The 13,416-nt window shown below is 63.8% G+C and overlaps 1 protein-coding gene across 1 annotated transcript; it reads left to right on the top strand.

Annotated features, from left to right (window-relative positions):
* Nucleotides 1–290: 290 nt before the first annotated feature.
* Nucleotides 291–12,141, top strand: GALNT5 (polypeptide N-acetylgalactosaminyltransferase 5; the record flags this gene model as incomplete). The annotated part of the gene is made up of 10 exons (XM_084265658.1): nt 291–1,411; nt 4,224–4,390; nt 5,988–6,107; nt 6,466–6,601; nt 6,969–7,088; nt 7,637–7,754; nt 7,957–8,280; nt 9,961–10,041; nt 10,953–11,114; nt 11,921–12,141. The coding sequence occupies 10 exons, from the start codon at nt 291–293 to the stop codon at nt 12,059–12,061; spliced, it is 2,490 nt and encodes an 829-aa protein (XP_084121784.1). The 3' UTR covers nt 12,062–12,141.
* Nucleotides 12,142–13,416: the final 1,275 nt, after the last annotated feature.

Below are 13,416 nucleotides of genomic sequence, written 5' to 3'. Positions count from 1 at the left end.
GACGGGGACAGGGGGGTCCGGACGGGACAGCGGGCGGCTGCCCGAGGGCTCCGCACGGCCCCGTCCGGGCAGCGAGGGGTTAAAGCCCGGGCGGCCGCGGAGGTGAGAGCCGGACGGAGCTGGCCGGGCCGGGCCGGGCGGGTTTGCCCCGGTGTTGGGTTACAGCGCCGGCTCCCGGCGCTGGGTGGGGCGAGAGGAGCCCCGGCCCCGGCCCCGGCCCGCCCCTCGCGGCTGCCTCCGGGTGCGGCGGCCCGGCTGCTCCCTGCGCCCGCCCGGGGCCGCCTCCGGGGATGAGCGGGCTGCGGCGGCTGTTCCGCGGCAGCGGGCGAGCGCTGGCGTTCGTCTTCGCCGCCTCCGTCGTCTGGCTGCTCCTCGACATGGCCGCGCTCCGCCTCTCCCTCGGCGACGCCGGCGGGCGGCTGCTGAAGGAGGCGGCGGGGCGCGGGGGGCGCGGGCAGGGGCTGTGGCGGGGCCCCGAGGAGCCGGCGGGCAGCCCCCGGCCCGACCCCCGCCGCGCTCGGCGCACGGACGGAGGGAGCCCGGCCCGCCGGGGCCCCCCGCGGCGGGGAGGGCGCCCGGAGGAGCGGCCCGTGGCCCCGGCAGCCCCCGCGGCCCCGGCGGAGTTGGTACCCGCGCTGCGGGAGGCATCGCCCGACACCCCGCGGCCTCCCCGAGAGCCGCCTTCCCCGGCCCCGCCGGCTCCCGGGCGCGCCGAGCCCGCGGCCACGGTGGCGGAGGGGCCCCGACACTCCGTCAACGGCAGCGGGCAGCCAGCCGCCGGCCCGCCGGGGGACGCGGGGCTGCCGGGGGACGCGGGGCAGCCGGGGGACGCGGGTCAGCCGGGGGACGCGGGTCAGCCGGGGGAAGCGGGGCAGCCGGGGGAAGCCGGGCAGCCGGGGGACGCGGGGCAGCCGGGGGATGCGGGGCTGCCGGGGCGAACAGAAGCGAGAGCGAAGGAAACTTCCCCTGCAAACCGCCTCGTCCCTATTAGCGAGGCGGGGGCTGAGCCCCCCAGCCCAGCGGCCCCGCGCCCGGGCTCCCACCTCGCGGGGAGCACAGCGGGGCGGCCGGGGAACGGCACCGGGCGGCCGCTCGCCAACGCCGCCGGCGGGGCCGCGGGGCCCGGGGGGCAGAGCCGGTCGCGGGGCACGGCACACGGGGCCGCTCCCGGGACGCCTGGCTCCCCGCGGGAGCGGGCAGGCAGCAGCCCCGGCACGCACAGAGTCCTGGCGATGGACTCAACGCTTGTCCCGAGGGACCCCCGGGCCCCCGGGCAGTTTGGGCGCCCCGCGTCGGTCCCCGATGGGAAACAAGAAGAAGCAAAAAGTAGATGGAAAGAAGGAAACTTTAACGTCTACCTCAGCGACTTGATCCCCGTCGACCGAGCCATACCGGACACCAGGCCTGCCGGGTAAGATCTGCCCCCCTGCCCAGACACCTGCCCCCCAGGAACCCTGCTCGCTGCCCTTCGGGGTGGCTGTCAGGTGCAGCCAGCTCCTGGCTTCGTGTGTGCTGGCTGTCAGGTGGCTTTTGCCGTTCCAGGTAAGAGCAGCTTGTATTGAACACCCAGCGAGGCAGCGTTCGCGTACTGGCCCACCCTGTGAGCCCCCTTGTCCAAAGAGCCTGGGGCGCACGGGGGAGGCTGTGGAGCTGGGCACCTCCGGGCCTTAGACACTTGATGGGGTTGGGGAGTGCAGTGCTGGTGCTGCCTGGTGTCAGTATCTGTGCATTTGGTTCCTGCGATCACCCCTCGGGTTTGCAGGGTGGCAGAAGTCCTCCCTGCCCAGGGGTGCTCTCGCACCTGCTGCTGCCCTTCCTCGGGTACCCCAGGGGCCTGCCCTGCCCAAAGGGCTGCTCGGGGCTCGGCAGCTGGCCGTGGGAGACATGGCCATGCACCAGTGTGATTGCCCAGGCACACAGCAGCCCACCTTTGGGGCAGCCCAAGGCACTGCCACCCTCGTGCCGCAGAGCGCCAGGCTCAGTACCCATGCTGCGGAGGCGGCTGAGTGAACTCGGGTCCAGGGGCATGTGTGGGCAGGGACACAGAGCTTTGGTGTGGGAAGCAGTTAGAGCTGCCCCACAAACCAGGTAGCTGGTTCTGCAGCTCTCAGTATTGCCGTGCGGAAAGGATGCTCCCTGGTAGTGGCTGGGGAAGGGGAAGGGGTGAGGTGTGGGCAGCATCCCACTGACGGCGGGGTGAGGAACTCGAGGGGGTCCCCTCTCCTGAGCTGCTGTGCCTGGGCGGCTGCAGGGGGTTATCATGAGATGGGGCCACTTCAGGTGAGCAGCAGGTTCCTCTTGTATTCGGCTTTTCCTGCCCCAGAGGTCCCTTGGCCATCCGCAGGTGAGACCCCTCACACGGAGACCTGAGGGGTGCGGTGGGATGGGAGCTGTGAGGTGGTTTGTCCCCATCCTGCAGGATGGTGCACTCACATGGCTGTGGTGCTGTCAGTGCTCACCAGTGAGCTGAGGTGAGGCCCTGCACGGGATGGACTGTGCCAGGGAAGGAGGGGGGCAGCTCGGCCTGCCTTCCCCTGGGCAGGGGATGCTGGCTGCAGAAGCCACCTGCACTTGGAGAGAATCTGTGTCAGCTCCAAGCCAGCATCGTGCTTTGGCTGTACAGCCCTGGAGCAGATACCTGTGCCCAGGAGCTGCCACAAGCACAACTCCCCTGCCTCTGGTGTGTGAGGTGTCTGGGCAACACGGGACGCCTTGGCCAAACAGGGGTGTGTCCCCAGTGGCAGTGCTTGGGGCTGCTGGGCACAGGGCCATGGGAGCTGCTCCGGGAGCTCCGGGAGCTGCCCCAGGTGCCTGGTGCTGGCAGGAGCCTGTGCAGGCTTTGCTGGCACGGCACACGTCAGGCCCTGAGGGCCAGCTGCCAGCAAAGGGCTGTTGGCAGCTTGCTGGAGTCTTCCGGCCTCTCCCTGTTTAGACTCCGGTTCGTGTGATCCTCACTGGACCACTGAAATCTGGCCAACAGGAAACTCATCCTGTCAGCCTCCCACCTGCCTGCCACCTCCCGAGCCTCACGTGCCGTGCCGGTGCTCTGGGGAATGCCGCAGCGGCAGCCCCACCGAGGAGGAGATGCACAACCACACGCAGGGTGTGGGGCGGACGGGGGGCTTGCAGGGAGCGCTCCCCACAGACCCCATCTCAGCCCGACACCGCAGTGCTGGGGTCCCTGGTGCCTCTTCCCAGGGTACTGCTGCAGTGTCTCCAGGACAGTCAAGTTGTCTGGGTTTAGACAGGGACCCCGATTTCCTGGCCTGGCACAAATGCTGCGTGGCGGTGCGCTCTGGGGTAGGTACTCCTGTGCCAGTGGCACCCGCTGGCTGGGAGGGGACAGGCTGGGCAGCCCCCCAGCCCCGGTCCTTGGGGCTGGCCCTGTCAGACTCGGGGGCAGCAGGTGTAAGGAGACATCTTCCCACAGCAGCTTCAGCAGCCTCCAAGCCTGGGTTTCGATGCCTCTCAGGGTGACGTCAACAGAACGTAAGGGCTGTGGGCTGGTTTTGTTTAAAAGCCTGTTTGGGGCAGAATGTCAAAAGGATTTGACTTGTACTTAAAGTGAATGATATATTAAGTATTATATCTGAACATGCAAGATTACCTAAGTATCTCTCCATGTAGGGAAGGCTGTTGTGCTCAGCAGCTGTCTCCGGCTTTATCCGCAGCCTCTGTCCTTTCTCCTGCCATGAGCTGCCTTCTCGGGTTAGGAGCAGCAGCTGGGCTGGGAGACTCTCCCTTGCTGCCCATGTGTTTGGAAAGCTGCTGTGCTGAGTAACCCCTCGTGGAAATGGCTGTTTCCCTGCACGCTGAACGTGATGGTGATGGCTCCTTCCCAGTGAGGCTGTCTCATGCAGCCCAGGATCCCAAGCCCTGTGGCTGCTGGGAGCATCACAGGGGGGACACCTTTGCCAGTGCGTCCCCAGGGCCAGCGGTGCAGAGCTGGGACCAGCCTTGCACTGTTTGCTCACAAGAAGGAGATGATATCCCCTGGGAGTGAGGGATTAGGTCCCTCTTAGGAAGGAGTGAGTGTCTCCTGCTCCTGCGGGCCCTGGGATGTGCGGGGAGCTCCTGCTGCTCACCCCTCTGCTCCCTGTCCCAACAAAATCCCGCTGCAGGGTTTTCACCTTGGCAGTGCCCCCCTCCCTGCCTCCTTTCCCAACAAACCCTAAGCCTGGAGATTTCAGGCTGTTACCTGTGAGCCCGTGTTGCCGTTGCAGGTGCTCTGAGCAGCGGGTTCACCACGACCTCCCCACCACCACCATCATCATGTGCTTCGTGGATGAAGTGTGGTCCACGCTCCTGCGCTCCGTTCACAGCGTCCTCGGCAGGTCCCCCCCACACCTGATCGAAGAGGTCATTCTGGTGGATGACTTCAGCAGTAAAGGTAGGGGAAGCTTCTTCCGCCTTTATGAGCTATTAAGCTCCAGGCCAAGGCACAATTTGTTCCCTGTAATCCAATTCTGAACAGTGGGCAGAAATCAGGTTTTCTCCTCCGATGTATTGCAGTGTCCCCAGCCTGCCCCGTCGCCTCTCTGGATGGGGGGAGCAGCAGCCAGGTGGGTGCTGGGGGAGGTGGCTGTGGTGGATTGAGCTGCAGGTCTTGCCTAACACCCTGCCAGGCTTTATCACACGTGTCTGTCCTATCCCCATTGCTCCTTAAGCAGCTGCTGTGTTTCCAGCTGTGCATCACACTCACATCTGGCTTCACACGTGTGCCAGAGGTGTCACAGTCCAGGAGCACCAGGGAGCTCGGTCCCACACAGCATCTTTGGGGTGTCCTGGCACGGGGGCTTGTTACAAAGATGCTTCTTCCCTTCCCTGTGAGGCTTCCTGATGAGTGTTTCCAGGGAGCAGCGTGTGCTTCCCAGGCTGCTCAGAGGAGAGGTGGTGGCAGGAACAGCCGCGGTGAGCTGGCATCCGTGCCTGCACCGTGGCTGTGCCTGGGTGTTTGCTGGCGTTGCAGGGGATACCCAACCTCTGCTTTGCAGGGCTTTGGCTCACTGCTGGCTTCAGCCTGTAATAGTTTAGGAATGATGTCATTTTCCAGCTGCTAGTCCTTCAGGGAAAGTGCTGGTGATCCTCAGGGCCTGTGCCACGCACAGAGAGCAGGCAGTGCGACAGGGCTGGGGGTGCAGAAGTAAAGGGGCTCCCTGTGCAAAGCTTTTAGATGATCATTAAAGCATAGTCACACCATTTCCCCTGGAAGCATCGCTTCGTCTCCTCTCTCCTTTCTCCCCATGCTGTGTCTGCATCCAGAACGCTGGGTTTGCCACCCAGACCAGCCGGCACAGGTGCTGCGGAGGGCTGTGCTGGCACCACTGCAACCCAGGCAGCAGCAGTGACATGCAGCCTACACAGCCCCAAATCTGTCACCTTCTGGAACCTTTCAGAGCTTTTAACAGGCTTTTGGAGTGCAAATGGTTCTGGTCCCCCAAGGAAAACCAGGGAACATCAGTGAAGCCCCTTGGGGAGGGAGGCTGGGCTGGGGGTGGTGGGGTCCAGGGCTCCTCTGTCAGCACAGAGTGAACAGGACAGCCCAGCGCTCGAGTCCCCCAAATCACCTTTCTCACACCCTCGTCCTTCCTCAGAGTTTGCCTCCAGCAGTCCCACCAGAAACCATGGGGAGGCACCCTGAAAAGCAGTGATGCACCGTGGCACCCCCCTGAGCAGTTCAAACCCCGGCTGAGTCGCTGAACGTGGTGCTTAATGTTGAGAAATTGGTGTTGTTATTGTTAGGCAAAGGGAAAAAAATTTACCACCAGGCTTTTATTTGCAATCACAGAACTTTTATTTGAAGAGGCAAATTTAATTGTGGAGCCTTTGGCCAGTCGTTTGATTCCTGGTTTGGACCATGAGCTGCCCAAGAGCCCACACTCGTGGCCTGTCACCAGAAGCCCTGCTCTGGCTGCTCCCTGCTTTCACCCCGGGAGCAGGCGTGAGGTGGGTACATCATCCTCACCCTCTGCTTCTCCCCTCTGCAGAGTACCTCAGGGGGCAGCTGGACAGGTACATGGCCCGGTTCCCCAAGGTGAAGATCCTCCGTCTGAAGGAGAGGCACGGCCTAATCCGGGCCCGGCTGGCGGGAGCGCAGGTGGCCAAAGGTAGGACGAGCCCCATCGCGCAGCCCCTCTGGGACCCCCGGGGAGCCGATAAACCCACCCCCAGTCCCGACTTCTAGTCCCAGCCTAATGATCTACGGGCAGCTTTTCTGCATGCAGAGCACGAGGGGCGGATGAGCTGCAGCTTGTCCAGCCCCTCAGCTCAGCAGTCGGGATCTCCAGCTGTGCCGCCCCGGTTCCGCGAGCCGTGAGGCTGGGGAGTGAGAACGGGCTCTGGGCTACGGCAGGGAGGGTCGGGGGAGCCACAGAGGGCGGTGGCACCATCGGCAGCACCCCAGTTGGAGGGAAGCTGGCCGGCATGGGAGAGGGATGGGGTGCCCAAGGTGTGATGCTGCTGCAGGCACCGTCCTGACGTTCCTGGACTCGCACGTGGAGTGCAACGTGGGGTGGCTGGAGCCGCTGCTGGAGAGGGTCCGCCTGAGCCGTGCCAAGGTCGCCTGCCCCGTTATCGAGGTCATCAGCGACAAGGACATGAGGTGAGGCAGTGTGCGTGCCTGGGGAACCCCAGATCCCTGCCAGTGGCTTGAGCAGAGCCTCTTACTGGGGCAGCCGCCGTGTGAACTGCCAGAAGACACAGGTCCAGACCTCCTGACTGTCCCTCAGCAGCATTCCATGGGGGATATGTAACCTGCTCCAGACATGTTACCAGTGACCACGTCCCCTTCGTTTACCACACACACCTTTCCCCTTTTCCGTGGTTTTCAGCACACAAAGAGGATTCCTGATGAAATTCATTAAAATCCTCTTTTAATTATGTGCAGATACTCATCTTCACTCATTAAGGGTGACATTTCAATCAGGAATGTGACTCAGAATTGCTCACCCAGTCTCTCCTCCCTGTAGTTACATGACTGTGGACAACTTCCAGCGTGGGGTTTTCACGTGGCCGATGAATTTCGGGTGGCGGCAGATTCCTCAAGAGACCATCGAGAGAAATAACATCAGGGAAACTGATATCATCAGGTAAATAAACCCCCAAAACCCAGCAAAGGGAGAGCTTTGGAGCTTTGGAGCCTGTTCCCTCGTTGGGAATTGGGAACAATGACTTCTCCAAGGCCAGAGCTGTCCCTTTGCCAGTGCGGTGACGACACGCTGTGGGCAGTCGCTCACCAGATGGGGCAGAGCCCAGCCAGGCTCTCACACCTCCACAGCACTGCTGGTGTTACAACGGTGCTGCCAGGGCTGGGGGAGCTGTTTCCCTTCCAAGCCCTGTTACAGCTTTCAGATTGGGTAAATCCCCCCAAATTCCATCTGGTTTAAGGTGGCACCTGCCAGTCTGCAGGGAAGGGACATGTTGGGCAGTTCCCCCATCAAAGCAAGGGGACAGGATGGATGCTTCCCATTGAAGCAAGGGGACAGGATGGATGCTTCCCATTGAAGCCAGGGGAAGGGATGGATGCTTCCCATTGAAGCCAGGGGAAGGGATGGGTGCTTCCCATTGAAGCAAGGGGACAGGATGGGTGCTTCCCAGCCAGCTCACATGCCATGCTGTGCTGTGGGTCTGTTCCCAGGTGCCCGGTCATGGCAGGGGGCCTGTTTTCCATTGAGAAGAAGTACTTCTTCGAGCTGGGAATGTACGACCCGGGCCTGGATGTCTGGGGAGGTGAAAATATGGAGATTTCATTCAAGGTACGTCACTCACACACCTGCATCCCCACCAGCCTGCCTGGGGTGCTTGGGGCTCAGCCAGGGTCTCCCAGGGCAGCCCCGTGCTGGGCATCCCGTCCCCCCAGCAGTTCGTTTCCCTCTGCTTCCATTCTGGCTGGTCCACAGCCAGCACCCACCTGCCATTCGTGCTCATCTCCATCACATCAACCTCTCTCCCTCTCAGGTCTGGATGTGTGGGGGAGAGATTGAGATTGTCCCCTGCTCCAGGGTCGGGCACATCTTCAGGAATGACAACCCTTACTCCTTCCCAGAGGACCGGGTGAGAACGGTGGAGAGGAACCTGGCCCGGGTGGCCGAGGTCTGGCTGGACGAGTACAAGGAGCTGTTCTACGGCCACGCGTACCACCTGCTCCTCAAGAGCCTGGACCTGGGCAACCTGACCCAGCAAATCCAGCTGCGGCAGCAGCTGCAGTGCAGGAGCTTCAGGTGGTACCTGGAGAACGTCTACCCGGACCTGGAAGCTCCCCTGGTGAAGGCCGGCGGGCTGGTACGTACTGGTGACTCTGCCCTTTGTTGGGACCTGCTTCAGCGGCTGGCGCGGGGCTTGGGACGGGGCAGCATCCCCGTGTGCCGCCTCCGAGCCGCTTCCCGGGCGCGGGGCAAGGTTTGGGAGGGCGGGACACGAGGATGGGTGCGGGTGGGTGTGCGGGGAGCAGCCGGTGCCGCTTCGCCCCCGAGGAGCCGGGCGGTGTCCGAGCAGCGGGTGAGCTGCGGGCAGGGCGGGAAGGCGGCGGCCGTGCGTCCCCGGCCGTGTGTCCCCCGCGTCCCCGGCCGTGCGCCCCCGGCCGTGCGTCCCCGGGCCGTGCGTCCCCGGGCCGTGCCTCCCCCGCGTTCCGGGCCCGGCAGGAGGCGGGTCCCGGGGATGGGGACGCGGGCGGGGTTTGCACCGGGGCTCTGCCGCCAGCAGAGCGCAGCACGGCCCCGCGGGTCCGCGGCAAGGGCAGCGAGGGGCAGCGGCTGCCGGCACTGGGGGGCTCAGGACAGCGGGGGGAGCTCAGGGCGGGGTGGGGGGGAGTCACCAGGGGGCTCAGGGCCGCGGCTGCCTGCGCCGGGGGTCAGCAGCCGGGGGCTCATTGCGCAGCACCCCGCGAACGTGTATCTGCCCGCCCGGCCCCGCTCCCCCTACTCCCGCCGCGCTCTTCGTGCTCTCCAGCCCCGGGCAGCGCTTGTGCGGCTCCTGCGGGGCTCGGTGCCGCTTCCGCAGCACCCAGAGGGGTTTGGCCCGGCCCCGAGCCTCAGAGAAGTGTCGGTGATGGTCTGAACAGTCAGAAACCCCACATCTTCCCCCCAGGAAAGGTACCGCACCGACTGCCATCCAGCTCTCACTGCAACGACCAGGGAAATCTCTGGTGTGTCAGCAAACCGGCAGCGCTGCCAGGAATGAGCCCTGAGGGGTGTGCAGCCTGCCCGCCCACCCACCCCGTCCCCAGGGCCGGCAGCAGCACTTGGGAGGTGGCCAGGAGCCGGTTACCACAGGATGGGCACGGCCAGGAGCCAGAGCAAGAACTGCCTGTCCCCTCGGTCCCTGCCAAGGCACACGGCCTCCAGGCATTGCACTGGCCCTTCTGGGAGCCAGGAGGGAGCAGGGAAACCATTTGGCTGCGTTTCAGGCTTGTGGGCCAAGGGCATAACAGGAAGGTTCCCCATCCCAGGCATCCCCAGGGATCAGTCCAGCTTCCTGCCAGCCGCAGCCCATCGAGCGCCCGGGTGTGGGCGGGCAGCTCACAGCGGGTGCAGCAGGGGTGCTGGGATCCCTTTGGGCAGCCTCAGCACTCCTGGAAAGGCTGTGTGAAGCTGCTGGCTTCGGGCGCCTCAGTGGCGCAGGAGCAGTGCATGCGGACACGGATTCTGCAGCTGCTGCTGGTGGGATCTGTTCCTCGGGGGGTTGCGGAAGAGGAACGTGGGCTGTGCCCAAAACCCAGAAAATAACCTCTCATCCAGCCTGGGATGCTCCTGGAAAGACCTGGTTCGGGCTTCTCTCAGTAGAACACGTGTAGCAGAGCAGATGTGCACTGACACACCCCTCCAAGGACCCACACGTCAGCTCTGGCTCACTCAGCTAAGGGGACAGCACCAGTCAGTGTCCTGTGAATCCAGCCAGCTCGCTGCACCCCAGCAGCCTCTCCCTTTGTCAGGAACGTGTCTAACGTTGTGCTTTGCTTTCCAGGTTGTGAACACAGCCACGAAACGATGCATCACTGTGGGAAACACCACGCTCACGTTAGAGGCGTGTGATGTCAACCAGCCGGTAAGGATGCCTTATGGAGAGAGGCTGGGGGAGCTGGGCTGGGTCAGCCTGGAGAAGAGAAGGCTGTGGGGGGACCTCACTGCAGCCTCCCCGTCCCTGAAGGGAGCAGAGGAACAGGAGGGGAATGGGCTTGTTAAAGGGCAGAGACTGGCAGGACAAGGGGGACGGAGTGAAGCTGGAGGAGGGAAGGGGGAGAGGAGAGATTGGGGGGAAGTTCTTTGCAGAGAGAGTGGTGAGGGGCTGGAAGGGGCTTCCCAGAGAGGGGGTGGGTGCCCCATCCCTGGGGGTGTTCAAGGCCAGGTTGGCTGGGGCCCTGGGCAACCTTGTGTAGCTCCAGGCCTGGAGGTTGGTGTCCCTGCCTGTGGCAGGGGGTTGGAGCTCTGGGACCCTTGGGGTCCCTCCCAGCCCAGACCAGTCTGGGATTCTGTGATTCTGTGCTGTGCCTGCCGAGGTGCAGTGCTGGCGCAGTGCGTGGCGTGGAGCTCCCGCGCCTCCCACTGTGACCGGCCCCCTCCCTGGGAGGTAACGCAGCCCCTCCTGGGGTGAAGGCACAGCCAGCCATGCCTGGGGGTCACTGCTCTGGCACAGGCTGCTGTGTGAAGCAGGGTCTGCCATGTCCATGTCCAGGGGTTTATCCATTGTCACCCTGGGTCCGGGGTGCAGCCGGGGAGGTGGCAGGGCAGAGGAGCGAGCGGCGGTCCGGCTGGGGCTGTGGGCAGCCATCGCCCCCAGAGCCTGTGCCAGGACTGCCCTGAGGGTTTTAGCTCTGCAGACCCATAGGAAAGGTTTTCCTAGAGGATCCCAGTCCTGGATGAGGGCAGGAGGAGTGCGAGGAGAGCCTAACCAGCTGCTTGCCAGCCCTGCCCACGGAAGGCGGAGGGGTCACAGCTCTGCCTGGTCTCTGCCCACAGAACCAGCAGTTCAACTACACGTGGCTGCGGCTGATCCGGCACGGAGAGCTGTGCCTCGCCCCGGCTGGCGCTGCCGGAGCGCCGGGCCTGCACCGCTGCCAGCGCAGGGCCCGCGGCCTGGCCTGGCTGCACCGCTCGCTGGCCGCCCTCCAGCCGGAGCTGGTAAGCACTGCGCCGGGGAGGGCAGCCCGCGGCCCTGCTGCCTGCTCTGGGGTAGCGTGCTGGGGTGCAGGCAGCTCCCTTGAGGGGTGTCCTGGCTCTGCCAAAGCCGCCTCTTCACCCACGTCAGGCATCGGTCCCTGGCACCGCGCCCGTCCGGCGGGGACAGGGCTGCGTGCCCACTGCTGGGCTGCATCTGCATCCCTCCAGGCAGCCCCGCTGCCCCGGCCTGAGCCCCGGCCTGAGCCCCGGCCTGAGCCCCAATCTGAGCCGCAATCTGAGCCCTCCCGGACGCTGCACACCATTGGCAAGGCATCGGCTCCGGCAGGAACAGAGCATCCCGCTTCTGCATCAGAGCCACCAATGGCACCTCCAGGGGCACTGCTGGATGCGGGTCGGCAGCCAGCTCTCTGTGGCTTGGTGGAAGGAAGTGCTGCTGAAGAGGAGAGGAACAGACACCTCCCTTTATTACCTGCACTGCACAACCAGAGTCACAGCTGTGTTTCCCTTGGGCTGCTGCAGGTGCTTGGCCACCGTCCCTGGGGGTGTTCAGGGCCAGGTTGGCTGGGGCCCTGGGCAACCTTGTGTAGCTCCAGGCCTGGAGGTTGGTGTCCCTGCCTGTGGCAGGGGGTTGGAGCTCTGGGACCCTTGGGGTCCCTCCCAACCCAGACCAGTCTGGGATTCTATGGTGTGTGATGGGAATGTGAAACCCAAGGGTATGCCATAAAGGGTGCAGGGCTCTTGGTGGAAAGATGGAGCTGCTGCACCAGTCCTGCTGCCTGACGCCCTCTTTCTCTCTCCCTCTGCAGACAGACCACATCATCTCAGAGCACCTGCAGCCACTGGCGTGCCTGGAAGCAGATCCCTCTCGCACAGCCCTGCGGGTGAATGCCTGTGACTCCACAAACCCCTACCAGAAGTGGCAGTTTGGCCATTACTATGCAGACTGAAGGGAGCACAGCAGCACCAGAAGCACTGTGTTTCCATCCTGGGAATTCAGCAAGGGCATCTGTGACTCCTGACACCAGTTACAAAGCTGAAGTTCGTTTCCAGATGATAATTGAAACCCATAATTTAAACTGGCATATCAGGAGCTGGGGATCCCAAGCGCAGCACAGCAGGCTTGGATGTCTGACACAGGTAGGCGTGCTCTCCTGGCCCTCAGGGGACTGGCAGAACCTCCAATCCTTTTCTGTATTATTAAATGGAAATATTTTCTGAAGTCTCCCATCTAAGGCACTGCATCAGTTCCCCCCCACCCCACAGCTGAAACTCCAGAACCCCCTCAGGGCTCTGCAGTCAGCAGCAGATTCGGGCGCTTCCTCTGCCCGTGCAAGCAGAGGTTTTTAGATTTCTTTTCTTGATGCATTTAAAATAATCCATGTGCTGTGCCAGTGCCTGGTCTGGCCCCAGGATGCTGCCCTGGGGGGGCCATCGCCTCTCACAGATCAGTCTCAGGCTCTGTTGGGAATAGATGGCTTATTGGAAAAGCTGCTTTTAATAGTGGGAGGCAAACGTGGGTCGATGAGCTGCCCAGCAGACGAGGTGAGCTGGGGGCTGCAGGAGCAGCAACGCGCTCGCCTTGCCCACAGCCTGCAGACCCCGGGGACGGGTGTCCCTTGCTGTGCCTGGGGGGTCGTGTGGCAGAGGGGGGCTTGTCCTGCTTCTTACCAGCAGCACACACCAGAGGTACACCTGGAGCTCCTTGTCCCAGGGTCTCTGAGCTGTCCCAGCCTGGGGCTCCAGCAGTGCCCCCACCCCCACGGCTCGGTCAGGGCTCCCTGGGCTCACCGCTGCCCTCACTGGCCCCTGGCTGGCCGGGACGTTGGGGTGCCTGTGCCAGGGGCTGGTGACATTTGGTGTGACCCAAGCAGGGTGCCTCACCGTGCTCCAGCCAGGGCTGTCCCAGGGCAGCTGTGCCTGCTGGCAGCACAGGCCAGGCCGGCATCTCTGCCCCATGTGGTGACCCCCACTGTGAGCAGAGGGGGGCAGAGACCTCCAGCTGCACATCTGGCACCCCAAACCTACTGCCAGACGGATGACAGACCTTCTACCTCCCTGCGCTCAGCGAGGGCTGTTCCTGAGGAAGGGCCCCAGCGCACACGCGTGTGGGGGTGCACACGTGTCTCAGGGACGGCTGCAGAGGTGACAGTGTGAGGAGCCCACCCTCAGGGCTGGGCTCCACACGCCAGAGTCCCTCTGATGGCCACGTGCCTTTCCTTACTGTGAAACGTTCTGTCCCCAGAAGCTGTCCCCTTTTTGAAGGGACGGGGCGGAGGGGTGGAATAAATGGACCTTTGACCCA

The sequence above is a fragment of the Gallinula chloropus genome (assembly GCF_964237585.1).
Source record: "Gallinula chloropus genome assembly, chromosome: 5".
In the NCBI taxonomy this organism is placed as follows: Eukaryota; Metazoa; Chordata; class Aves; order Gruiformes; family Rallidae; genus Gallinula; species Gallinula chloropus.
Note: the sequence above shows the minus strand (reverse complement) of the source record. Positions and strands in the feature narration are given on the sequence as shown.